The 25,695-nt window shown below is 46.7% G+C and overlaps 1 protein-coding gene across 1 annotated transcript in view; it reads left to right on the top strand.

Moving 5' to 3' along the window:
* Positions 1 to 25,695, top strand: part of LOC135547850 (glutamate receptor 3-like) — a 113,853-nt gene that overhangs the window by 15,135 nt on the left and 73,023 nt on the right. The window contains exons 3-5 of the mRNA XM_064977076.1: positions 13,441 to 13,601; positions 17,973 to 18,200; positions 19,512 to 19,751. Of these exons, the coding sequence (XP_064833148.1) occupies positions 13,441 to 13,601; positions 17,973 to 18,200; positions 19,512 to 19,751 (629 nt within the window). The remainder of the gene's footprint in view (positions 1 to 13,440; positions 13,602 to 17,972; positions 18,201 to 19,511; positions 19,752 to 25,695) is intronic.

Here is a 25,695-nt window from a genome sequence, read left to right as displayed (position 1 = left end):
GGTATATAGAGAGAGATGGAGCTGGATATAGAGAGATGGAGCTGGATATAGAGAGAGGGAGCTGGGTATAGAGAGAGATGGAGCTGGATATAGAGAGAGATGGAGCTGGATATAGAGAGAGGGAGCTGGATATAGAGAGAGGGAGCTGGATATAGAGAGAGGGAGCTGGATATAGAGAGAGATGGAGCGGGATATAGAGAGAGAGGTAGCTGGATATAGAGAGAGGGAGCTGGATATAGAGAGAGGGAGCTGGATATAGAGAGAGGGAGCTGGATATAGAGAGAGACACTGTCTGTCATTTAGTAAGGAACGCCAGTCTCAGACAGTGAGGAGGCTAAATAGAAGAGGAGAGAGGGGGAGCAACAGAGGGATGGAGAGATGGAGCTGGATATAGAGAGAGACACTGTCTGTCATTTAGTAAGGAACGACAGTCTCAGACAGTGAGGAGGCTAAATAGAAGAGGAGAGAGGGGAGCAACAGAGGGATGGAGAGATGGAGCTGGATATAGAGAGAGACACTGTCTGTCATTTAGTAAGGAACGCCAGTCTCAGACAGTGAGCAGGCTAAATAGAAGAGGAGAGAGGGGGAGCAACAGAGGGATGGAGAGATGGAGCTGGATATAGAGAGATATGGAGCTGGATATAGAGAGAGGGAGGTGGATATAGAGAGAGGGCGCTGGATATAGAGAGAGGGAGCTGGATATAGAGAGAGGGAGCTGGATATATAGAGAGATGGAGCTGGATATAGAGAGAGGGAGCTGGATATAGAGAGAGCTGGAGCTGGATATAGAGAGAGGGAGCTGGATATAGAGAGAGATGGAGCTGGATATAAAGAGAGGGAGCTGGATATAAAGAGATGGAGCTGGATATAGAGAGAGATGGAGCTGGATGTAGAGAGAGACACTGTCTGTCATTTAGTAAGGAACGCCAGTCTCAGACAGTGAGGAGGCTAAATAGAAGAGGAGAGAGGGGGAGCAACAGAGGGATGGAGAGATGGAGCTGGATATAGAGAGAGAGTGAGCTGGATATAGAGAGAGAGGGAGCTGGATATAGGAAGAGAGGGAGCTGGATATAGAGAGAGGGAGCTGGATATAGAGAGAGGGAGCTGGATATAGAGAGAGACACTGTCTGTCATTTAGTAAGGAACGCCAGTCTCAGACAGTGAGGAAGCTAAATAGAAGAGGAGAGAGGGGGAGCAACAGAGGGATGGAGAGATGGAGCTGGATATAGAGAGAGACACTGTCTGTCATTTAGTAAGGAACGCCAGTCTCAGACAGTGAGGAGGCTAAATAGAAGAGGAGAGAGGGGGAGCAACAGAGGGATGGAGAGATGGAGCTGGATATAGAGAGAGACACTGTCTGTCATTTAGTAAGGAACGCCAGTCTCAGACAGTGAGGAGGCTAAATAGAAGAGGAGAGAGGGGGAGCAACAGAGGGATGGAGAGATGGAGCTGGATATAGAGAGATATGGAGCTGGATATAGAGAGAGGGAGCTGGATATAGAGAGATGGAGCTGGATATAGATTGAGGGAGCTGGATATAGAGAGAGATGGAGCTGGATATAGAGAGATGGAGCTGGATATAGAGAGATGGAGCTGGATATAGAGAGAGACACTGTCTGTCATTTAGTAAGGAACGCCAGTCTCAGAGAGTGAGGAGGCTAAATAGAAGAGGAGAGAGGGGGAGCAACAGAGGGATGGAGAGATGGAGCTGGATATAGAGAGAGACACTGTCTGTCATTTAGTAAGGAACGCCAGTCTCAGACAGTGAGGAGGCTAAATAGAAGAGGAGAGAGGGGGAGCAACAGAGGGATGGAGAGATGGAGCTGGATATAGAGAGATATGGAGCTGGATATAGAGAGAGGGAGGTGGATATAGAGAGAGGGCGCTGGATATAGAGAGAGGGAGCTGGATATAGAGAGAGGGAGCTGGATATATAGAGAGATGGAGCTGGATATAGAGAGAGGGAGCTGGATATAGAGAGAGCTGGAGCTGGATATAGAGAGAGGGAGCTGGATATAGAGAGAGATGGAGCTGGATATAGAGAGAGGGAGCTGGATATAGAGAGATGGAGCTGGATATAGAGAGAGATGGAGCTGGATGTAGAGAGAGACACTGTCTGTCATTTAGTAAGGAACGCCAGTCTCAGACAGTGAGGAGGCTAAATAGAAGAGGAGAGAGGGGGAGCAACAGAGGGATGGAGAGATGGAGCTGGATATAGAGAGAGAGTGAGCTGGATATAGAGAGAGAGGGAGCTGGATATAGGGAGAGAGGGAGCTGGATATAGAGAGAGGGAGCTGGATATAGAGAGAGGGAGCTGGATATAGAGAGAGACACTGTCTGTCATTTAGTAAGGAACGCCAGTCTCAGACAGTGAGGAAGCTAAATAGAAGAGGAGAGAGGTGGAGCAACAGAGGGATGGAGAGATGGAGCTGGATATAGAGAGAGACACTGTCTGTCATTTAGTAAGGAACGACAGTCTCAGACAGTGAGGAGGCTAAATAGAAGAGGAGAGAGGGGAGCAACAGAGGGATGTAGAGATGGAGCTGGATATAGAGAGAGAGGGAGCTGGATATAGAGAGAGAGGGAGCTGGATATAGGGAGAGAGGGAGCTGGATATAGAGAGAGGGAGCTGGATATAGAGAGAGACACTGTCTGTCATTTAGTAAGGAACGCCAGTCTCAGACAGTGAGGAGGCTAAATAGAAGAGGAGAGAGGGGGAGCAACAGAGGGATGGAGAGATGGAGCTGGATATAGAGAGAGAGACACTGTCTGTCATTTAGTAAGGAACGCCAGTCTCAGACAGTGAGGAGGCTAAATAGAAGAGGAGAGAGGTTGAGCAACAGAGGGATGGAGAGATGGAGCTGGATATAGAGAGAGATGGAGCTGGATATAGAGAGAGATGGAGCTGGATATAGAGAGAGGGAGCTGGATATAGAGAGAGGGAGCTGGATATAGAGAGAGATGGAGCTGGATATAGAGAGATGGAGCTGGATATATAGAGAGAGGGAGCTGGATATAGAGAGGGAGCTGGATATAGAGAGAGATGGAGCGGGATATAGAGAGAGATGGAGCTGGATATAGAGAGATGGAGCTGGATATAGAGAGAGGTAGCTGGATATAGAGAGAGGGAGCTGGATATAGAGAGAGGGAGCTGGATATAGAGAGAGGGAGCTGGATATAGAGAGAGACACTGTCTGTCATTTAGTAAGGAACGCCAGTCTCAGACAGTGAGGAGGCTAAATAGAAGAGGAGAGAGGGGGAGCAACAGAGGGATGGAGAGATGGAGCTGGATATAGAGAGAGACACTGTCTGTCATTTAGTAAGGAACGACAGTCTCAGACAGTGAGGAAGCTAAATAGAAGAGGAGAGAGGGGGAGCAACAGAGGGATGGAGAGATGGAGCTGGATATAGAGAGAGACACTGTCTGTCATTTAGTAAGGAACGACAGTCTCAGACAGTGAGGAGGCTAAATAGAAGAGGAGAGAGGGGAGCAACAGAGGGATGGAGAGATGGAGCTGGATATAGAGAGAGACACTGTCTGTCATTTAGTAAGGAACGCCAGTCTCAGACAGTGAGGAAGCTAAATAGAAGAGGAGAGAGGGGGAGCAACAGAGGGATGGAGAGATGGAGCTGGATATAGAGAGAGACACTGTCTGTCATTTAGTAAGGAACGCCAGTCTCAGACAGTGAGGAGGCTAAATAGAAGAGGAGAGAGGGGGAGCAACAGAGGGATGGAGAGATGGAGCTGGATATAGAGAGAGACACTGTCTGTCATTTAGTAAGGAACGCCAGTCTCAGACAGTGAGGAGGCTAAATAGAAGAAGATAGAGGGGAGCAACAGAGGGATGGAGAGATGGAGCTGGATATAGAGAGATATGGAGCTGGATATAGAGAGAGGGAGGTGGATATAGAGAGAGGGCGCTGGATATAGAGAGAGGGAGCTGGATATAGAGAGAGGGAGCTGGATATAGAGAGATGGAGCTGGATATAGAGAGAGATGGAGCTGGATATAAAAAGAGGGAGCTGGATATATATAGAGAGGGAGCTGGATATAGAGAGAGATGGAGCTGGATATAGAGAGAGGGAGCTGGATATAGAGAGAGCTGGAGCTGGATATAGAGAGAGGGAGCTGGATATAGAGAGAGATGGAGCTGGATATAGAGAGAGGGAGCTGGATATAGAGAGATGGAGCTGGATATAGAGAGAGATGGAGCTGGATGTAGAGAGAGACACTGTCTGTCATTTAGTAAGGAACGCCAGTCTCAGACAGTGAGGAGGCTAAATAGAAGAGGAGAGAGGGGGAGCAACAGAGGGATGGAGAGATGGAGCTGGATATAGAGAGAGAGTGAGCTGGATATAGAGAGAGAGGGAGCTGGATATAGGGAGAGAGGGAGCTGGATATAGAGAGAGGGAGCTGGATATAGAGAGAGACACTGTCTGTCATTTAGTAAGGAACGCCAGTCTTAGACAGTGAGGAGGCTAAATAGAAGAGGAGAGAGGGGGAGCAACAGAGGGATGGAGAGATGGAGCTGGATATAGAGAGAGACACTGTCTGTCATTTAGTAAGGAACGCCAGTCTCAGACAGTGAGGAGGCTAAATAGAAGAGGAGAGAGGTTGAGCAACAGAGGGATGGAGAGATGGAGCTGGATATAGAGAGAGATGGAGCTGGATATAGAGAGAGATGGAGCTGAATATAGAGAGAGGGAGCTGGATATAGAGAGAGGGAGCTGGATATAGTGAGAGATGGAGCTGGATATAGAGAGAGATGGAGCTGGATATAGAGAGAGGGAGCTGGATATAGAGAGAGGGAGATGGATATAGAGAGAGGGAGCTGGATATAGAGAGATGGAGCTGGATATAGAGGGAGATGGAGCTGGATATAGAGGGAGATGGAGCTGGATATAGAGAAAGGGAGCTGGATATAGAGAGAGATGGAGCTGGATATATAGAGAGGGAGCTGGATATAGAGAGAGGGAGCTGGATATAGAGAGAGATGGAGCTGGATATAGAGAGAGATGGAGCTGGATATAGAGAGAAGGAGCTGGATATAGAGAGAGATGGAGCTGGAGAGAGAGATGGAGCTGGATATATAGGGAGATGGAGCTGGATATAGAGGGAGATGGAGCTGGATATAGAGAGAGGGAGCTGGATATAGAGAGAGATGGAGCTGGATATAGAGAGATGGAGCTGGATATAGAGAGAGGGAGCTGGATATAGAGAGAGACACTGTCTGTCATTTAGTAAGGAACGCCAGTCTCAGACAGTGAGGAGGCTAAATAGAAGAGGAGAGAGGGGAAGCAACAGAGGGATGGAGAGATGGAGCTGGATATAGAGAGAGACACTGTCTGTCATTTAGTAAGGAACGCCAGTCTCAGACAGTGAGGAGGCTAAATAGAAGAGGAGAGAGGGGGAGCAACAGAGGGATGGAGAGATGGAGCTGGATATAGAGAGATATGGAGCTGGATATAGAGAGAGGGAGCTGGATATAGAGAGATGGAGCTGGATATAGATTGAGATGGAGCTGGATATAAAAAGAGGGAGCTGGATATATAGAGAGAGGGAGCTGGATATAGAGAGAGATGGAGCTGGATATAGAGAGAGGGAGCTGGATATAGAGAGAGCTGGAGCTGGATATAGAGAGAGGGAGCTGGATATAGAGAGAGATGGAGCTGGATATAGAGAGATGGAGCTGGATATAGAGAGATGGAGCTGGATATAGAGAGAGATGGAGCTGGATGTAGAGAGAGACACTGTCTGTCATTTAGTAAGGAACGCCAGTCTCAGACAGTGAGGAGGCTAAATAGAAGAGGAGAGAGGGGGAGCAACAGAGGGATGGAGAGATGGAGCTGGATATAGAGAGATATGGAGCTGGATATAGAGAGAGGGAGGTGGATATAGAGAGAGGGCGCTGGATATAGAGAGAGGGAGCTGGATATAGAGAGAGGGAGCTGGATATATAGAGAGATGGAGCTGGATATAGAGAGAGGGAGCTGGATATAGAGAGAGCTGGAGCTGGATATAGAGAGAGGGAGCTGGATATAGAGAGAGATGGAGCTGGATATAGAGAGAGGGAGCTGGATATAGAGAGATGGAGCTGGATATAGAGAGAGATGGAGCTGGATGTAGAGAGAGACACTGTCTGTCATTTAGTAAGGAACGCCAGTCTCAGACAGTGAGGAGGCTAAATAGAAGAGGAGAGAGGGGGAGCAACAGAGGGATGGAGAGATGGAGCTGGATATAGAGAGAGAGTGAGCTGGATATAGAGAGAGAGGGAGCTGGATATAGGGAGAGAGGGAGCTGGATATAGAGAGAGGGAGCTGGATATAGAGAGAGACACTGTCTGTCAATTAGTAAGGAACGCCAGTCTCAGACAGTGAGGAAGCTAAATAGAAGAGGAGAGAGGTGGAGCAACAGAGGGATGGAGAGATGGAGCTGGATATAGAGAGAGACACTGTCTGTCATTTAGTAAGGAACGACAGTCTCAGACAGTGAGGAGGCTAAATAGAAGAGGAGAGAGGGGAGCAACAGAGGGATGTAGAGATGGAGCTGGATATAGAGAGAGAGGGAGCTGGATATAGAGAGAGAGGGAGCTGGATATAGGGAGAGAGGGAGCTGGATATAGAGAGAGGGAGCTGGATATAGAGAGAGACACTGTCTGTCATTTAGTAAGGAACGCCAGTCTCAGACAGTGAGGAGGCTAAATAGAAGAGGAGAGAGGGGGAGCAACAGAGGGATGGAGAGATGGAGCTGGATATAGAGAGAGACACTGTCTGTCATTTAGTAAGGAACGCCAGTCTCAGACAGTGAGGAGGCTAAATAGAAGAGGAGAGAGGTTGAGCAACAGAGGGATGGAGAGATGGAGCTGGATATAGAGAGAGATGGAGCTGGATATAGAGAGAGATGGAGCTGGATATAGAGAGAGGGAGCTGGATATAGAGAGAGGGAGCTGGATATAGAGAGAGATGGAGCTGGATATAGAGAGAGATGGAGCTGGATATATAGAGAGAGGGAGCTGGATATAGAGAGAGGGAGCTGGATATAGAGAGAGATGGAGCGGGATATAGAGAGAGATGGAGCTGGATATAGAGAGATGGAGCTGGATATAGAGAGAGGTAGCTGGATATAGAGAGAGGGAGCTGGATATAGAGAGAGGGAGCTGGATATAGAGAGAGGGAGCTGGATATAGAGAGAGACACTGTCTGTCATTTAGTAAGGAACGCCAGTCTCAGACAGTGAGGAGGCTAAATAGAAGAGGAGAGAGGGGGAGCAACAGAGGGATGGAGAGATGGAGCTGGATATAGAGAGAGACACTGTCTGTCATTTAGTAAGGAACGACAGTCTCAGACAGTGAGGAAGCTAAATAGAAGAGGAGAGAGGGGAGCAACAGAGGGATGGAGAGATGGAGCTGGATATAGAGAGAGACACTGTCTGTCATTTAGTAAGGAACGACAGTCTCAGACAGTGAGGAGGCTAAATAGAAGAGGAGAGAGGGGAGCAACAGAGGGATGGAGAGATGGAGCTGGATATAGAGAGAGACACTGTCTGTCATTTAGTAAGGAACGCCAGTCTCAGACAGTGAGGAAGCTAAATAGAAGAGGAGAGAGGGGGAGCAACAGAGGGATGGAGAGATGGAGCTGGATATAGAGAGAGACACTGTCTGTCATTTAGTAAGGAACGCCAGTCTCAGACAGTGAGGAGGCTAAATAGAAGAGGAGAGAGGGGGAGCAACAGAGGGATGGAGAGATGGAGCTGGATATAGAGAGAGACACTGTCTGTCATTTAGTAAGGAACGCCAGTCTCAGACAGTGAGGAGGCTAAATAGAAGAAGATAGAGGGGGAGCAACAGAGGGATGGAGAGATGGAGCTGGATATAGAGAGATATGGAGCTGGATATAGAGAGAGGGAGGTGGATATAGAGAGAGGGCGCTGGATATAGAGAGAGGGAGCTGGATATAGAGAGAGGGAGCTGGATATAGAGAGATGGAGCTGGATATAGAGAGAGATGGAGCTGGATATAAAAAGAGGGAGCTGGATATATATAGAGAGGGAGCTGGATATAGAGAGAGATGGAGCTGGATATAGAGAGAGGGAGCTGGATATAGAGAGAGCTGGAGCTGGATATAGAGAGAGGGAGCTGGATATAGAGAGAGATGGAGCTGGATATAGAGAGAGGGAGCTGGATATAGAGAGATGGAGCTGGATATAGAGAGAGATGGAGCTGGATGTAGAGAGAGACACTGTCTGTCATTTAGTAAGGAACGCCAGTCTCAGACAGTGAGGAGGCTAAATAGAAGAGGAGAGAGGGGGAGCAACAGAGGGATGGAGAGATGGAGCTGGATATAGAGAGAGAGTGAGCTGGATATAGAGAGAGAGGGAGCTGGATATAGGGAGAGAGGGAGCTGGATATAGAGAGAGGGAGCTGGATATAGAGAGAGACACTGTCTGTCATTTAGTAAGGAACGCCAGTCTTAGACAGTGAGGAGGCTAAATAGAAGAGGAGAGAGGGGGAGCAACAGAGGGATGGAGAGATGGAGCTGGATATAGAGAGAGACACTGTCTGTCATTTAGTAAGGAACGCCAGTCTCAGACAGTGAGGAGGCTAAATAGAAGAGGAGAGAGGTTGAGCAACAGAGGGATGGAGAGATGGAGCTGGATATAGAGAGAGATGGAGCTGGATATAGAGAGAGATGGAGCTGGATATAGAGAGAGGGAGCTGGATATAGAGAGAGGGAGCTGGATATAGAGAGAGATGGAGCTGGATATAGAGAGAGATGGAGCTGGATATAGAGAGAGGGAGCTGGATATAGAGAGAGGGAGATGGATATAGAGAGAGGGAGCTGGATATAGAGAGATGGAGCTGGATATAGAGGGAGATGGAGCTGGATATAGAGGGAGATGGAGCTGGATATAGAGAAAGGGAGCTGGATATAGAGAGAGATGGAGCTGGATATATAGAGAGGGAGCTGGATATAGAGAGAGGGAGCTGGATATAGAGAGAGATGGAGCTGGATATAGAGAGAGATGGAGCTGGATATAGAGAGAAGGAGCTGGATATAGAGAGAGATGGAGCTGGAGAGAGAGATGGAGCTGGATATATAGGGAGATGGAGCTGGATATAGAGGGAGATGGAGCTGGATATAGAGAGAGGGAGCTGGATATAGAGAGAGATGGAGCTGGATATAGAGAGATGGAGCTGGATATAGAGAGAGAGGGAGCTGGATATAGAGAGAGATGGAGCTGGATATAGAGAGAGGGAGCTGGATATAGAGAGAGATGGAGCTGGATATATAGAGAGGGAGCTGGATATAGAGAGAGGGAGCTGGATATAGAGAGAGGGAGCTGGATATAGAGAGAGATGGAGCTGGATATAGAGAGAGGGAGCCGGATATAGAGAGAGGGAGCTGGATATAGAGAGAGATGGAGCTGGAGAGAGAGATGGAGCTGGATATATAGGGAGATGGAGCTGGATATAGAGGGAGAGGGAGCTGGATATAGAGAGAGGGAGCTGGATATAGAGAGAGATGGAGCTGGATATAGAGAGATGGAGCTGGATATAGAGAGAGAGGGAGCTGGATATAGAGAGAGATGGAGCTGGATATAGAGAGAGGGAGCTGGATATAGAGAGAGATGGAGCTGGATATAGAGAGAGCGACCTGGATAAGGAGAGATGGAGCTGGATATAGAGAGAGATGGAGCTGGATATAGAGAGAGGCACTGTCTGTCATTTAGTAAGGAACGCCAGTCTCAGACAGTGAGGAGGCTAAATAGAAGAGGAGAGAGGGGGAGCAACAGAGGGATGGAGAGATGGAGCTTGATATAGAGAGAGACACTGTCTGTCATTTAGTAAGGAACGCCAGTCTCAGACAGTGAGGAGGCTAAATGGAAGAGGAGAGAGGTGGAGCAACAGAGGGATGGAGAGATGGAGCTGGATATAGAGAGAGACACTGTCTGTCATTTAGTAAGGAACGCCAGTCTCAGACAGTGAGGAGGCTAAATAGAAGAGGAGAGAGGGGGAGCAACATAGGGATGGAGAGATGGAGCTGGATATAGAGAGATATGGAGCTGGATATAGAGAGAGGGAGGTGGATATAGAGAGAGGGCGCTGGATATAGAGAGAGGGAGCTGGATATAGAGAGAGGGAGCTGGATATAGAGAGATGGAGCTGGATATAGAGAGAGATGGAGCTGGATATAAAAAGAGGGAGCTGGATATATATAGAGAGGGAGCTGGATATAGAGAGAGATGGAGCTGGATATAGAGAGAGGGAGCTGGATATAGAGAGAGCTGGAGCTGGATATAGAGAGAGGGAGCTGGATATAGAGAGAGATGGAGCTGGATATAGAGAGAGGGAGCTGGATATAGAGAGATGGAGCTGGATATAGAGAGAGATGGAGCTGGATGTAGAGAGAGACACTGTCTGTCATTTAGTAAGGAACGCCAGTCTCAGACAGTGAGGAGGCTAAATAGAAGAGGAGAGAGGGGGAGCAACAGAGGGATGGAGAGATGGAGCTGGATATAGAGAGAGAGTGAGCTGGATATAGAGAGAGAGGGAGCTGGATATAGGGAGAGAGGGAGCTGGATATAGAGAGAGGGAGCTGGATATAGAGAGAGACACTGTCTGTCATTTAGTAAGGAACGCCAGTCTTAGACAGTGAGGAGGCTAAATAGAAGAGGAGAGAGGGGGAGCAACAGAGGGATGGAGAGATGGAGCTGGATATAGAGAGAGACACTGTCTGTCATTTAGTAAGGAACGCCAGTCTCAGACAGTGAGGAGGCTAAATAGAAGAGGAGAGAGGTTGAGCAACAGAGGGATGGAGAGATGGAGCTGGATATAGAGAGAGATGGAGCTGGATATAGAGAGAGATGGAGCTGGATATAGAGAGAGGGAGCTGGATATAGAGAGAGGGAGCTGGATATAGAGAGATGGAGCTGGATATAGAGAGAGATGGAGCTGGATATAGAGAGAGGGAGCTGGATATAGAGAGAGGGAGATGGATATAGAGAGAGGGAGCTGGATATAGAGAGATGGAGCTGGATATAGAGGGAGATGGAGCTGGATATAGAGGGAGATGGAGCTGGATATAGAGAAAGGGAGCTGGATATAGAGAGAGATGGAGCTGGATATATAGAGAGGGAGCTGGATATAGAGAGAGGGAGCTGGATATAGAGAGAGATGGAGCTGGATATAGAGAGAGATGGAGCTGGATATAGAGAGAAGGAGCTGGATATAGAGAGAGATGGAGCTGGAGAGAGAGATGGAGCTGGATATATAGGGAGATGGAGCTGGATATAGAGGGAGATGGAGCTGGATATAGAGAGAGGGAGCTGGATATAGAGAGAGATGGAGCTGGATATAGAGAGATGGAGCTGGATATAGAGAGAGGGAGCTGGATATAGAGAGAGATGGAGCTGGATATAGAGAGAGGGAGCTGGATATAGAGAGAGATGGAGCTGGATATATAGAGAGGGAGCTGGATATAGAGAGAGGGAGCTGGATATAGAGAGAGGGAGCTGGATATAGAGAGAGATGGAGCTGGATATAGAGAGAGGGAGCCGGATATAGAGAGAGGGAGCTGGATATAGAGAGAGATGGAGCTGGAGAGAGAGATGGAGCTGGATATATAGGGAGATGGAGCTGGATATAGAGGGAGAGGGAGCTGGATATAGAGAGAGGGAGCTGGATATAGAGAGAGATGGAGCTGGATATAGAGAGATGGAGCTGGATATAGAGAGAGAGGGAGCTGGATATAGAGAGAGATGGAGCTGGATATAGAGAGAGGGAGCTGGATATAGAGAGAGATGGAGCTGGATATAGAGAGAGCGACCTGGATAAGGAGAGATGGAGCTGGATATAGAGAGAGATGGAGCTGGATATAGAGAGAGGCACTGTCTGTCATTTAGTAAGGAACGCCAGTCTCAGACAGTGAGGAGGCTAAATAGAAGAGGAGAGAGGGGGAGCAACAGAGGGATGGAGAGATGGAGCTTGATATAGAGAGAGACACTGTCTGTCATTTAGTAAGGAACGCCAGTCTCAGACAGTGAGGAGGCTAAATGGAAGAGGAGAGAGGTGGAGCAACAGAGGGATGGAGAGATGGAGCTGGATATAGAGAGAGACACTGTCTGTCATTTAGTAAGGAACGCCAGTCTCAGACAGTGAGGAGGCTAAATAGAAGAGGAGAGAGGGGGAGCAACATAGGGATGGAGAGATGGAGCTGGATATAGAGAGAGACACTGTCTGTCATTTAGTAAGGAACGCCAGTCTCAGACAGTGAGGAGGCTAAATAGAAGAGGAGAGAGGGGGAGCAACAGAGGGATGGAGAGTTGGAGCTGGATATAGAGAGAGACACTGTCTGTCATTTAGTAAGGAACGACAGTCTCAGACAGTGAGGAGGCTGAATAGAAGAGGAGAGAGGGGGAGCAAAAGAGGGATGGAGAGATGGAGCTGAATATAGAGAGAGACACTGTCTGTCATTTAGTAAGGAACACCAGTCTCAGAGAGTGAGGAGGCTAAATAGAAGAGGAGAGAGGGGAGCAACAGAGGGATGGAGAGATGGAGCTGGATATAGAGAGAGACACTGTCTGTCATTTAGTAAGGAACACCAGTCTTAGAGAGTGAGGAGGCTAAATAGAAGAGGAGAGAGGGGGAGCAACAGATGGATGGAGAGATGGAGCTGGATATAGAGAGAGACACTGTCTGTCATTTAGTAAGGAACGCCAGTCTCAGACAGTGAGGAGGCTAAATAGAAGAGGAGAGAGGGGGAGCAACAGAGGGATGGAGAGATGGAGCTGGATATAGAGAGAGGGAGCTGGATATAGAGAGAGGGAGCTGGATATAGAGAGAGACACTGTCTGTCATTTAGTAAGGAACGCCAGTCTCTGACAGTGAGGAGGCTAAATAGAAGAGGAGAGAGGGGGAGCAACAGAGGGATGGAGAGATGGAGCTGGATATAGAGAGAGATGGAGCTGGATATAGAGAGAGATGGAGCTGGATATCGAGAGAGGGAGCTGGATATAGAGAGAGATGGAGCTGGATATAGAGAGATGGAGCTGGATATAGAGAGAGGGAGCTGGATATAGAGAGAGATGGAGCTGGATATAGAGAGAGGGAGCTGGATATAGAGAGATGGAGCTGGATATAGAGAGAGATGGAGCTGGATATAGAGAGAGACACTGTCTGTCATTTAGTAAGGAACTCCAGTCTCAGACAGTGAGGAGGATATAGAGAGAGGGGGAGCTTGATATAGAGAGAGGGGGAGCTGGATATAGAGAGAGGGGGAGCTGGATATAGAGAGAGGGGGAGCTGGATATAGAGAGAGACACTGAGAGGGGGAAGAAAGTATGTCAGAGAATACTTAGATTAAGTAAAGAGGAAAGAAGTGAAGGGATTTTTCATTCATGTCTGTGTTAATCATGCACCTCTGTGGTGTTATTTTGAGCAGAGGTGCACAGAGCTGTGAGCGTATAGAACAGAGCTGTGAGCGTATAGAACAGAGCTGTGAGCTTATAGAACAGAGCTGTGAGCGTATAGAACAGAGCTGTGAGCGTATAGAACAGAGCTGTGAGCGTATAGAACTGAGCTGTGAGCGTATAGAACAGAGCTGTGAGTGAAAATAGAACAGTATAACAGTGCCTGTGGTTTTTATTCTAGGCGTGAAGATATTTCATATTTCAATTATTTAACCTTTATATTGACAGGGAGTCAATGGTGATACAAAGGTCTCTTTTCCAGACGAGCCCTGAAAAGCACCACAATACACATCAAAATACAATAAACACATTAAACTGCACATTCATATTCACATTAAAATACACTTTATTATACACAACAATACACAAAAGGCAAAACACAATTATAAAAAACTGTCACATTATTCAGCAAAAAAGGTCCCCTTAACAACTGTCTGAAATGCCCTAAACCTAGAGGCATGTCTAGACGATATTAGACTACACTGATAACTCGTGCTTGGCTGCCTAATGTATAGGTGCCCCCATAATATTTAAATTGAGGAAGTGTTATTATTATTATTTTAGCAATCCGTGGTAGAAGACCCACCTAATAAAAATGCCCCCCATCCTGCTGATTTGAGCTGATGAACAGTATTTGCGCTTGAGGTTATGGGTGCTTTATAAATTCGCTCTAGCTATCTACTCCGATTTCAGAGCACTCTTGTCTGAGGGTGCCAGAGCACAGAATAACTGATGAATTTACGAACGCTCAACACTAGTTGAATATATCCGGGGTCATTAAAAAAAGCGTAGTTAAATTGTTGCCCGCAGCACAGTTGCAGTCACCAACGCTCCGGATAACATGAAAACAGTCTAACCAGCTCTGCTAGGGCGAGTAAATTGGTCAGAGTGAGGTTTCATTTGTGTCTGGAAGTAGATAGCAAGCAAGCCAACGTCTGGCAGTTATCTTGGGTGATTGACTGTCGTTGTTTGGTCAGAACGCTCGGATCATCTCTACTCCTCGGCCAGAGCGTTCGGTGTGTGTATGCGCTCTGAACGCTCCGAGAGCAAAACTCTCTGAATTTACAAACGGGCAATCTGACAACAACGCTCTGAATTTACAAACTGGGCAATCTGACAACAACGCTCTGAATTTACAGACGGGCAATCTGACAACAACGCTCTGAATTTACAAACGTGAAATCACCCTATGGATGAGAAAGTGAACCTGCCATTTCCCCAAAAAGTTTTACACATTGGGGAATCGGGGATTCCCTGCTTTGCGATCTATTGCCTAGAACATCAACAGCCAGGGTTTCATTAAATAAGCTATAGGCACAATACTTTTTATTGCACATTTAGGCCTAATTAAACTGACGCATTTGGCGATGTTCAACTTCAATTCACTGGCACAATTGATAATAGTTTAGCCATACACATTGATAGCCTAATCCATACTTTAATATACTTTTGGTGAGTTTATGAGCAATTGCTAGACAAGACATTGCGAGATACAGGTTATATTGCCTATGCGCACTGTTACGACTGTCTGCCTGCCTGTCTCTCCCTCGCTGGGTCGCCTGTTCTTTCTCTTCGCGAGTGTGTGTTCAGTCTTCGGTCTGTTGCGTATAGAATAGTTTACGGTAGCCTACTACACATTGATAGCCCCTACTTATTGAAATTGTAAGCCATGAAATGGCAAGATACACCTTTTGTTTACCGGTGCACAGTTCTGACTGTCTGCCTGGTGTCGGTCCTACCTACGTATGGCTGTGCCCCTCCCCTCTCTTTCCCTCACTAGTTTGCTCTTTCTTTGTTGTGAAAGATCTGAGTTTGTTGTCTTGGAAGTTAAAACAACTACTCAGTATCTTCCGTTGCAGTCGAGGAGGAGATTTGAAGGGCAAGGAGACAAGGAATCGATTACTCTCCACCGCTAAGCATATGCAGTCAGGAGCGGATGAGAGGAGATAATGTGCGTCTTAAAAAATATATTATTTGGTATTTATTTTTTGCTATTCAAACGATTATAATGGTGACTGTAGGAGCGATTGCCATCATTTTGTGTACTAACCTGCAGCTTGGAATTGGTAGTCTTTAAAAATAATTGTGTGTCTCAGTTGCATGTGTGTATTATTCAATATACACTATATACAAAAGTTTGTGGACACCCCTTCAAATTAGTGAATTTGGCTATTTCAGCCACACCCTTTGATGACAGGTGTATAAAATCGAGCACACATCCATGCAATCTCCATAGACAAACTCTACTGGCAGTAGAGTGGCCTTACTGAGGAGCTCAGTGACTTTCAATGTGGCACCGTCATAGGATGCCACCTTTCCAGTTCGTGAAATTTCTGCCCTGCTAGAGCTGTCCCGGTCAACTGTAAGTGCTGTGAAGTGGAAACTTCTAGGAGCAACAATGACTCAGCCGAAAAATGGTAGGCCACACAAGCTCACAGAACGGGACCAACTGTCAAGTTTGGTGGAGGAGGAATAATGGTATGGGGCTGTTTTTCATGGTTCGGGCTAGGCCCCTTAGTTCCAGTGAAGGGAAATCTTAATGCTACATCATACAAAGACATTCTAGACGATTCTGTGCTTCCAACTTTGTGGCAACAGTTTTGGGAAGGCCCTTTTCTCTTTCAGCATGGCAATGCCTCCGTGCACAGAGCGAGGTCCATACAGAAATGGTTTGTCGACATCGATGTGGAAGAACTTGACTGGCCTGCACAGAGCCCTGATCTCAACCCCATCGAACACCTTTGGGATGAATTGGAACACAGACTGTGAGCCAGGCCTAATCGCACAACATCAGTGCCCAACTTCACTAATGCTCTCGTGGCTGACTGGAAGCAATGTTCCAACATCTAGTGGAAAGCCTTCCCAAAAGAGTGGAGGCTGTTTTTGCAGCAAAGGGGGGACCAACTCCATATTAATGCCCATGATTTTAGAATGAGATGTTCAACGAGCAGGCGTCCACATACTGTTGGCCATGTAGTGTACTTTTGGCATGTAGTGTATCAGGTCTTTGAGCTGAGTGTGTGTGTGTGTTAGTTTCTGTATGTGTGTGTGTGAGTGTGTGTCGTATCGACATAGTTGTTTCTATGCAGACGGTGGGCTGGCTTTGAGAGAGGCTGTGATAAATGATGGTTCTAGCAGTGCATGGGAATCTGCCTGTCTCCAACGCCACAACAAAGGGAGTAGAACCCATTCAATTAAAAAAGGTCCTTCAAGTCTGCAGAAAAAAACAGGGGAAAGAATATGATTTGAATATGAAACAATGCCACAACAGCCTCACGCTGAGTCCTGCCACATCCCGTGGTTTCAGCCTCATCTGTCGCTAGTTATACCATGCAGATGTAATGCTTTAGCTTCACAAAGACACCTGCTGTGGCAGAGTCATTAGTCTGGTGTTGCCCCTGGCCCCAGAACAAATACACATTCATCTGATGTGTGCACATACCAAAGGAAAAGGCCATGAATGGATGGATGATAGGATGACGGATAGAAAGATGGTTGAATTGAAGCATGATAGATGGGTAGAGAAATGTGTGGATGTTTGAGTGAATGGGTAGCTTGATGGAGGAATGACGCTGAGATGCCTTTAAACCAGTGTTGTATAACATGCAGCATTGAACGTGAAAATAATACTTGAAGATTACAGAACCGCAAAATTATTCAGGTGTGCCTCCAGACTTTGAAATAAGCCTGTTCTCTTTTTACCAATCCATTCCAAATGTCAGTCTTTATAGTTTTATGCGGTATCTATGCTGTGGTTTTTTGAAGTTTTCAAGAGATTTACTTGAGGTTTAGGCCCCTATTGATTCCATAAGCTCTAGAGCACTGCATTCCTTTTCAATTATTATTTCTTTCATTTTCTACTTTTGTCGGTCAGTCAGGTGAAGAGAGGAGAGGAGAGGAGTACACTCCACGGAGGGCAAAGCGCTTGAGGGATCAGCCAGATGGTGTGGCACAGTAGAGTTGTTATTCAGGGTTCACAAACATCCATTCCACTTACAACTAACATCTATAGGAGAGAGAGAGAGGCAGGGTCACGGGAGCTTGTTTAAAACCTTTTGTACAGTCACATGAGAGGAATGTTCACTCATTTGTTTTGTACAAATAAAATCAAATATTTATACCTTGTTAGACCAAGTATCCAGTGTGTTTATAGCCAGAGCGGTTTTCATCAGTCCCACATATGGCTCTAGAAAGCAGTATAAACTGATTTGTAACAAGCTGCTGTGACCAGTGAGCACAGTGTCACGCTGGTATGAATGATTCGAGAGACAGGCAGAGGTTTTTATTTTATCCAAATTATGGCGTGCCATGTAAGGGCAAGAGGACAAAGACCAAACAAACGCATAACATGCTGCACTAGCAGCGCAACGACAATGGCCTCGAAGATGTTCACAGGAACGCAGTGCGGGTCGATCAGTTGCAGCTGCCGAAGTTACGTCATGGTCGGATGGACCAGTAGCAGTGGCGTCAGATGGCCCGGTTGTGGCGGCTTCTTACGGGCCAGTTGTGGCTGCTGAAGTTGTGTCGTCGGACGGACCCGTTGTGGCGACATTGGACAACCCAGTTGCAGCTGCCGAAGTTGTGGAGGCGCCAGACGGACCAATCGCAGCGTTGTCAGACGGACCCGACGACGTCTGCCTAAGTTGCGGCGGCGTGGGACGGACCGGTCATAGCGTCGCTGTACGGGCCATTCCCGCTTTCTCCCTCAATGGTCGATTATTCTGTCACGCAGGTGTGAAGAAATTCGGGAGACAAATGTAGGAATGTGTAATCGTTTTTGTTATTAAGCCCCAAATTACGGCGTGCTGTGTAAAGGCACAGGGACGAAGACCAAACAACCACGTAACAAAAACACAGGGTTGGAACCCAAACAAAAGAGCGAGTAGTACCTCGAAATAAATAACACACACGCACAATGATTAACACACGGGAAGAGACCCGTAATCATCTGCGCAATCCACAAGGGCACAAAAGCCCAAAACACACAGCAAAGGTACTCTCACACACACCAACGGACACTGTAACAATAATCGACAAGACAATGGAAACCAAAGGGCACATATACAAATACTAATCAGTGGGAATAGGGGACAGGTGTGCGTGATGAAAGTTCCGGAGGGATCTGTGATTCACAATCTATTGCTGCAACGCCTGTCTGCGTCCTGCATGGTGGAAGGAGGTATTTGTCTCTTAAGAGCAGTGACCAGTGCACTGATTTCCCCCATTAGTTCTATTAGTTCTAGTTGATTAACCAAGCAGATAGGTTGACTCCAAGGAGAAGTGAAGGGCACAGAGAGGCAGAAAGCATTGCCATGGGAACGCACATCCCACACAGCTGTCCTCTATTCTGAATGGTCACAATTTATTTCCCTATTTAGATGAATGCCTGTTTAAATTAATAAAGAACAGTTCATTTTTTTACACATTAAATGTGATTTCCCCTGAATTCTCAATTACTTCACCATGACAACTATTTTGTACAATATTCTGAATTATCCATTCTCTCTCTCTCTGATTGGTAGCTATTATTTTGAGATCTGACCATGTCTGTCAGGCTTGGTGTTATGTTCTATGGCTGCCGGGAGAGATTTGGTTCTGTTGGACTGTGTGTGTGGTTGACTGTGTTCTGACCCTCACCTGGATATCTGAATGTGGGAAGAAATGCCTGGAGGCTTGGTTGACTTTGATTTTACCCTAATTTTACCCTAATTTTACCCTCACCTGACTGTACTGTCTGTATTTTATATCCAGTGCTGTGTACTGACGGTGCTGTCTGTCTGTCTGGTATGTTGACTGTGCTGTCTGTTTGACAGTTAGGGAGACTGTGTCTCTCCTAATCCCAACAGTTACCTGAATGTGCTGTCTGTCTGTTTGGTTGACTGTGTTCTGAGTTCTGTCCCTCACCTGAGCTTACTCAAACAGACTGCCTGTCTGTTTGTATTTCTAGGCTGAATATGTTCTGACCCAAAGCTGACTGTTCGGTCTGTCTGTCTGTCTGTCTGTCTGTCTGTCTGTCTGTCTGTCTGTCTGTCTGTTTCTCCAGTCTGCTCCCAGTTCTCCAGAGGAGTGTACGCCATCTTCGGCTTCTACGACCAGAAGTCCATGAACACGCTGACCTCGTTCTGTGGGGCTCTGCACACCTCCTTCATCACACCCAGCTTCCCCGCCGATGCCGACGTGCAGTTTGTCATCCAGATGAGGCCTCCTCTACGGGGAGCTGTCCTCAGCCTGCTGGCCCACTACAAGTGGGAGAAGTTTGTCTACCTCTATGACACCGAGAGAGGTAAGAGACAGCCTGTCTAACAGTCAGACAGCCTTCCATCCACACACAATAGAATACTGCATATAGAAAAGGGTTTCTGTGGTTAACCCTTAGCCTGGCTTCTTTATTTGTCTACCTCTATGACACCTGGAGATAAGAGCTAATAGACAGCCACCTAACAGACTGACGGACTGACAGCCTGACACAAATGAGACACTGTACAATATACAGTATACATGCTCTCTGGTTAACCCATAGCCTGACTTACTTTTATGTTCAGTATATCATGAGAGAAATATGTCTATTTGATATTGTTAGACCCATCAGACGAGCTCATTTTTGATTTCAGGTTCTGTGCTAAGTGATAATCCAGTTTGACTGACAGGGAAAAGAAGAGGTGCTCCTCTCTCCTCACATCACGTTAAACCATGAAGTATTTCATTATTTCCCCTCAATGTGCAAATCCTTTCCCCAGTTCTCATTCCAAGAGTGGTCTATCTAAGACCTTTAAATCTGGGCCTGTAATGATGCCAAAGTGCTTTAGTGTCTGGGAGGAGGTTGAATGCTGCTTGGCTTCCACAGGGCTCTGTCTGCTTCCGTAAATGAGTCCAAGACAGGTACTGTTATGTGTTCTTGTCGCTGTGACTGTTGATGTGCTGTAGTGTAACTCTGAGGAGATCCCTCCATCTGTACGGTACCAGCCTCTAATCCTCTGAATAGAATTTACACTAATTGGATTATATAAAGAACGAGCCACAACATACCGTGACTTTTACATGTCCTTCATGCACCCCCCTCCTCTCTTCTCCGCTGTACCCCAGCAGCAGCCGTGGGCTGACGGAGGGAGCTAGCAGAGGTCTCTATCCTGCTCTGTGAAGGTCAACATCTGGAGAGTTCAGCTTTAAGACAGAACACTAATGACACTCCAATCTGTCAGAGTGGGATATTCCTGGTCCTGGACCAGGCTACTGTACTGTAAGGCTGGCTGTAGAGAGAGAGACATACTGTACTGGACCAGGCTACTGTACTGTAAGGCTGGCTGTAGAGAGAGAGACATACTGTACTGGACCAGGCTACTGTACTGTAAGGCTGGCTGTAGAGAGAGAGACATACTGTACTGGACCAGTCTACTGTACTGTAAGGCTGGCTGTAGAGAGGGAGAGACATACTGTACTGGACCAGGCTACTGTACTGTAAGGCTGGCTGTAGAGAGGGAGAGACAAACTGTACTGGACCAGGCTACTGTACTGTAAGGCTGGCTGTAGAGAGGGAGAGACAAACTGTACTGGACCAGGCTACTGTACTGTAAGGCTGGCTGTAGAGAGAGAGAGACAAACTGTACTGGACCAGGCTACTGTACTGTAAGGCTGGCTGTAGAGAGGGAGAGACAAACTGTACTGGACCAGGCTACTGTACTGTAAGGCTGGCTGTAGAGAGAGAGACATACTGTACTGGACCAGTCTACTGTACTGTAAGGCTGGCTGTAGAGAGGGAGAGACAAACTGTACTGGACCAGGCTACTGTACTGTAAGGCTGGCTGTAGAGAGGGAGAGACAAACTGTACTGGACCAGGCTACTGTACTGTAAGGCTGGCTGTAGAGAGAGAGAGACAAACTGTACTGGACCAGGCTACTGTACTGTAAGGCTGGCTGTAGAGAGAGAGACATACTGTACTGGACCAGTCTACTGTACTGTAAGGCTGGCTGTAGAGAGGGAGAGACAAACTGTACTGGACCAGGCTACTGTACTGTAAGGCTGGCTGTAGAGAGAGAGACATACTGTACTGGACCAGTCTACTGTACTGTAAGGCTGGCTGTAGAGAGAGAGAGACAAACTGTACTGGACCAGGCTACTGTACTGTAAGGCTGGCTGTAGAGAGATACATACTGTACTGGACCAGGCTACTGTACTGTAAGGCTGGCTGTAGAGAGGGAGAGACAAACTGTACTGGACCAGGCTACTGTACTGTAAGGCTGGCTGTAGAGAGGGAGAGACAAACTGTACTGGACCAGGCTACTGTACTGTAAGGCTGGCTGTAGAGAGGGAGAGACAAACTGTACTGGACCAGGCTACTGTACTGTAAGGCTGGCTGTAGAGAGGGAGAGACAAACTGTACTGGACCAGGCTACTGTACTGTAAGGCTGGCTGTAGAGAGATACATACTGTACTGGACCAGGCTACTGTACTGTAAGGCTGGCTGTAGAGAGGGAGAGACAAACTGTACTGGACCAGGCTACTGTACTGTAAGGCTGGCTGTAGAGAGAGAGAGACAAACTGTACTGGACCAGGCTACTGTACTGTAAGGCTGGCTGTAGAGAGGGAGAGACAAACTGTACTGGACCAGGCTACTGTACTGTAAGGCTGGCTGTAGAGAGAGAGAGACAAACTGTACTGGACCAGGCTACTGTACTGTAAGGCTGGCTGTAGAGAGAGAGACAAACTGTACTGGACCAGGCTACTGTACTGTAAGGCTGGCTGTAGAGAGGGAGAGACAACCTGTACTGGACCAGGCTACTGTACTGTAAGGCTGGCTGTAGAGAGAGAGACAAACTGTACTGGACCATGCTACTGTACTGTAAGGCTGGCTGTAGAGAGGGAGAGACAAACTGTACTGGACCAGGCTACTGTACTGTAAGGCTGGCTGTAGAGAGAGAGAGACAAACTGTACTGGACCAGGCTACTGTACTGGAGCAGGTATTCTGTTTACAATACCATATTCTTGCTGTAATTAGAAACTGAGGATAGGGCAAAATGCAGAGGCTGACAGTTCCACAACGTTTCTCACTTGTGTAAACCAACCATTTACTATTCATCATAGTGTAAAACTATAGTGTATGTCCTCTGTCGACCATTTCCAGTTTTTCCTCTGGCCGAGGGAGATCTTAGTTGCCTTTATCCTCTCTGGCCCATGAGAGTTTCCTATAACCAAATGTTGAGCTTTTAGGAAATAATTAGAGTCCTGTAATATTAGATCACATTTGGGCTAAAACACATTCTGCCCTTTTTTACATGTATTTTTGAATGGTCTGGCGATGGTGAGAGCTATTCACTGTATTGTGATTGTGTACTGGTTTTATATGCAGTAGAGTGTATTCAACGTGCTGTTGAGCCTACGTTGAGACAGTTTTATTACAGTGCTTTGTCGAGGTTTACTTGCTGGCTTACCTTACGATATACAGTATAACTTTGGTGCTTCATCCATCATCTCATCAAACTATGTTGTGTATCGTTCAACTAGAAAAAGACTGCTCACTTCTAACCCATTTTTCCCACTGAGTTTAAGACGTTTATTTCAAAAATGCTTGTCTTTTTAAATCTTCCCTCTCCATCAGCGCAGCACACCAACCTAATTGAGATGTTATTAGCTAACACCCTTTCCTTATGTTGTTCCAGATGTTTTATCCCTTCCTAAACCATGTTAAGACAGTGCCAATTGCTTTGAAATTGGGGGCCTCATGTCAGAAGCATGGACACGGGCCATGTGTCTCAGTGTCTGTGTGTCTGCGGCAGGCCGTACCAGCGGATAATTGCTTGGCTGCTGTGGTGGAGGAAAGGTGATTACGAGGTTTATTGTCTCTCCCGGGCAAAATCAACCTTCCTCCATGTGCCTCCTGATTCACCCTACAGTTCTCCTTGACTCACGGAGGCCCTTCCACCTACTGTGTCTGGATCAGATTGCCACCATCTGTAACATACTCCCATTTCCACAGAATGACGTGAAACAGTAAAGGAAACAGAAAGGCGTAAAAACTCCAGGCGGATAACAGGAGAGAAGAGCCCTATCAACTCACTGTGGTATTTTGTGTCATAGGAAATAGATTTTTTGGAAAAGCAATAGATGAAGCTTTTTGGGGGGGTCTAATGGGCCTTTGGCCTGCAGCAACATTGGCTGCTTTAGCCACTATAGTTTGGAGTCCTACCCCACATGCTGTGCTGTGCATGCCTTACCTACAGCTTGTGTTTGCTCTGAGGCAAGAAAGGCTAGAGAGCCCTCCTGCTCCTCCTGTTCCTAGCACCCCTCACTGTTCTGTTCTCCACATGGATTGAGAGATGTTGTTTATGCTTTACAGTGATCACCACCCATCTAAATTCCACATGTTTTAAAAGGACATACTAAATGCCATGTTACTATTAGGTACACTGATATTGACTCCCTGTTACAACTACAAGAGGGAGCTATTTGAAATTGGGAAGGCTCTTAAATTCGGAGGCAGGAGCAATGTCTGCTTGTATTGACATCCCGTGACAGAGTATGATAGCATTAGGGCACTAAAGCAGAGAAGAATTCCAGTGGGATGATTTCTCCATCACTGATGACAAAGCCACCAAACACACCTGGACACTCAAAAAAGAGACAGAGAAATATATATGACTCTAGTCCCTTTTTCTTCACAAAAAGCATGAAAATGGGAATAGTAATGAATGCAAACTGCAGTCTCCTGGATCGCAGTGAGGTGAACCCTATCATGACTGAAAGTCTTGCTCAGGTTCGGAGACACTGTGTTGTAATAGGAAGATTTGTTACTGTGTCAAGGTACAATAACATAGGAATCTCCTGCGTGCAAAATAAACACCCAAAGATTTCGACCCTGCCTTCACTGTGCATGGAGCTTTCCATTTCCAATGTGATTTTGGCCCCTTAGTGAGAGTCTCTCACACCGGCAGTCATGTTCTCCTCTTTCAACCTCTGTATCACATCGATTCCACCTCGCCATCATGCTGGAAATGCTTAGAATATCCTGTCTCCATAGTTGTGTTGAATCTGAATCACATTGAATAGGATTTTCCTATTGAATCATTGAAGAGTGTTTTGAGTTCTTTACCATTAGTTCCTGTTAACAGAAATGGGTCAGTTAGTATACCTGCCCGTGTTCTGCTTGAAGAACACCTCAAGTCCTTTAACAAAGGAGAATGTGTTTGAATGGAATTAATTTCTGCCTTTGACTTATAGCTAGATCCTGTTAGTGTTTGCATTTTGAATTAGTATTTGGTAGCATTGCCTTTAAATTGTTTAACTTGGGTCAAACGCTTCAGGTAGCCTTCCACAAGCTTCCCACAGTAAGTTGGGTGAATTCTGGCCCATTCGTCCTGACAGAGCTGGTGTAACTGAGTCAGGTTTGTAGGCCTCCTTGCTCACACATGCCTTTTCAGTTCTGCCCACAAATGTTCCATAGGATTGATGTCAGGGCTTTGTGATGCCACTCCAACACCTTGACTTTGTTGTCCTTAAGCCATTTTGCCACAACTTTGGAAGTATGCTTGGGGTCATTGTCCATTTGGAAGAACCATTTGCCACCACGCTTTAACTTCCTGACTGATGTCTTGAGATGTTGCTTCAATATATCCACATCATTTTCCTGTCTCATGATGCCATCTATTTTGTGAAGTGCACCAGTCCCTTCTGCAGCAAAGCACCCCCACAACATGATGCTGCCATCCCCGTGCTTCACGGTTGGGATGGTGTTCTTTGGCTTGCAAGCCTCCCCCTTTTTCCTCCAAACATAATGATGGTCATTATGGCCAAACAGTTCTATTTTTGTTTCATCATACCAAAGGACAGTTCTCCAAAAAGTACGATCTTTGTCCCCATGTGCAGTTGCAAACCGTAGTCTGTTTTTTTATGGCGGATTTGGAGCAGTGGTTTCTTCCTTGTTGAGCGGCCTTTCAGGTTATGCCGACATAGGACTCGTTTTACTGTGGATATAGATACTTTTGTACCTGTTTCCTCCAGCATCTTCACAAGGTCCTTTGCTGTTGTTCTGGGATTGATATGCACTTTTCGCACCAAAGTATGTTCATCTCTGGGAGACAGAACACGTCTTCTTCCTGAGTGGTATGACGGCTGCGTGGTCCCATGGGGTTTATACTTGTGTACTCTTGTTTATACAGATGAACGTGGTACCTTCAGGCATTTAGAAATGTCTCCCAAGGATGAAGCAGACTTGTGGAGGTCTACAATTTTATT

Source organism: Oncorhynchus masou, chromosome 11 (assembly GCF_036934945.1).
Source record: "Oncorhynchus masou masou isolate Uvic2021 chromosome 11, UVic_Omas_1.1, whole genome shotgun sequence".
In the NCBI taxonomy this organism is placed as follows: Eukaryota; Metazoa; Chordata; class Actinopteri; order Salmoniformes; family Salmonidae; genus Oncorhynchus; species Oncorhynchus masou.
Note: the sequence above shows the minus strand (reverse complement) of the source record. Positions and strands in the feature narration are given on the sequence as shown.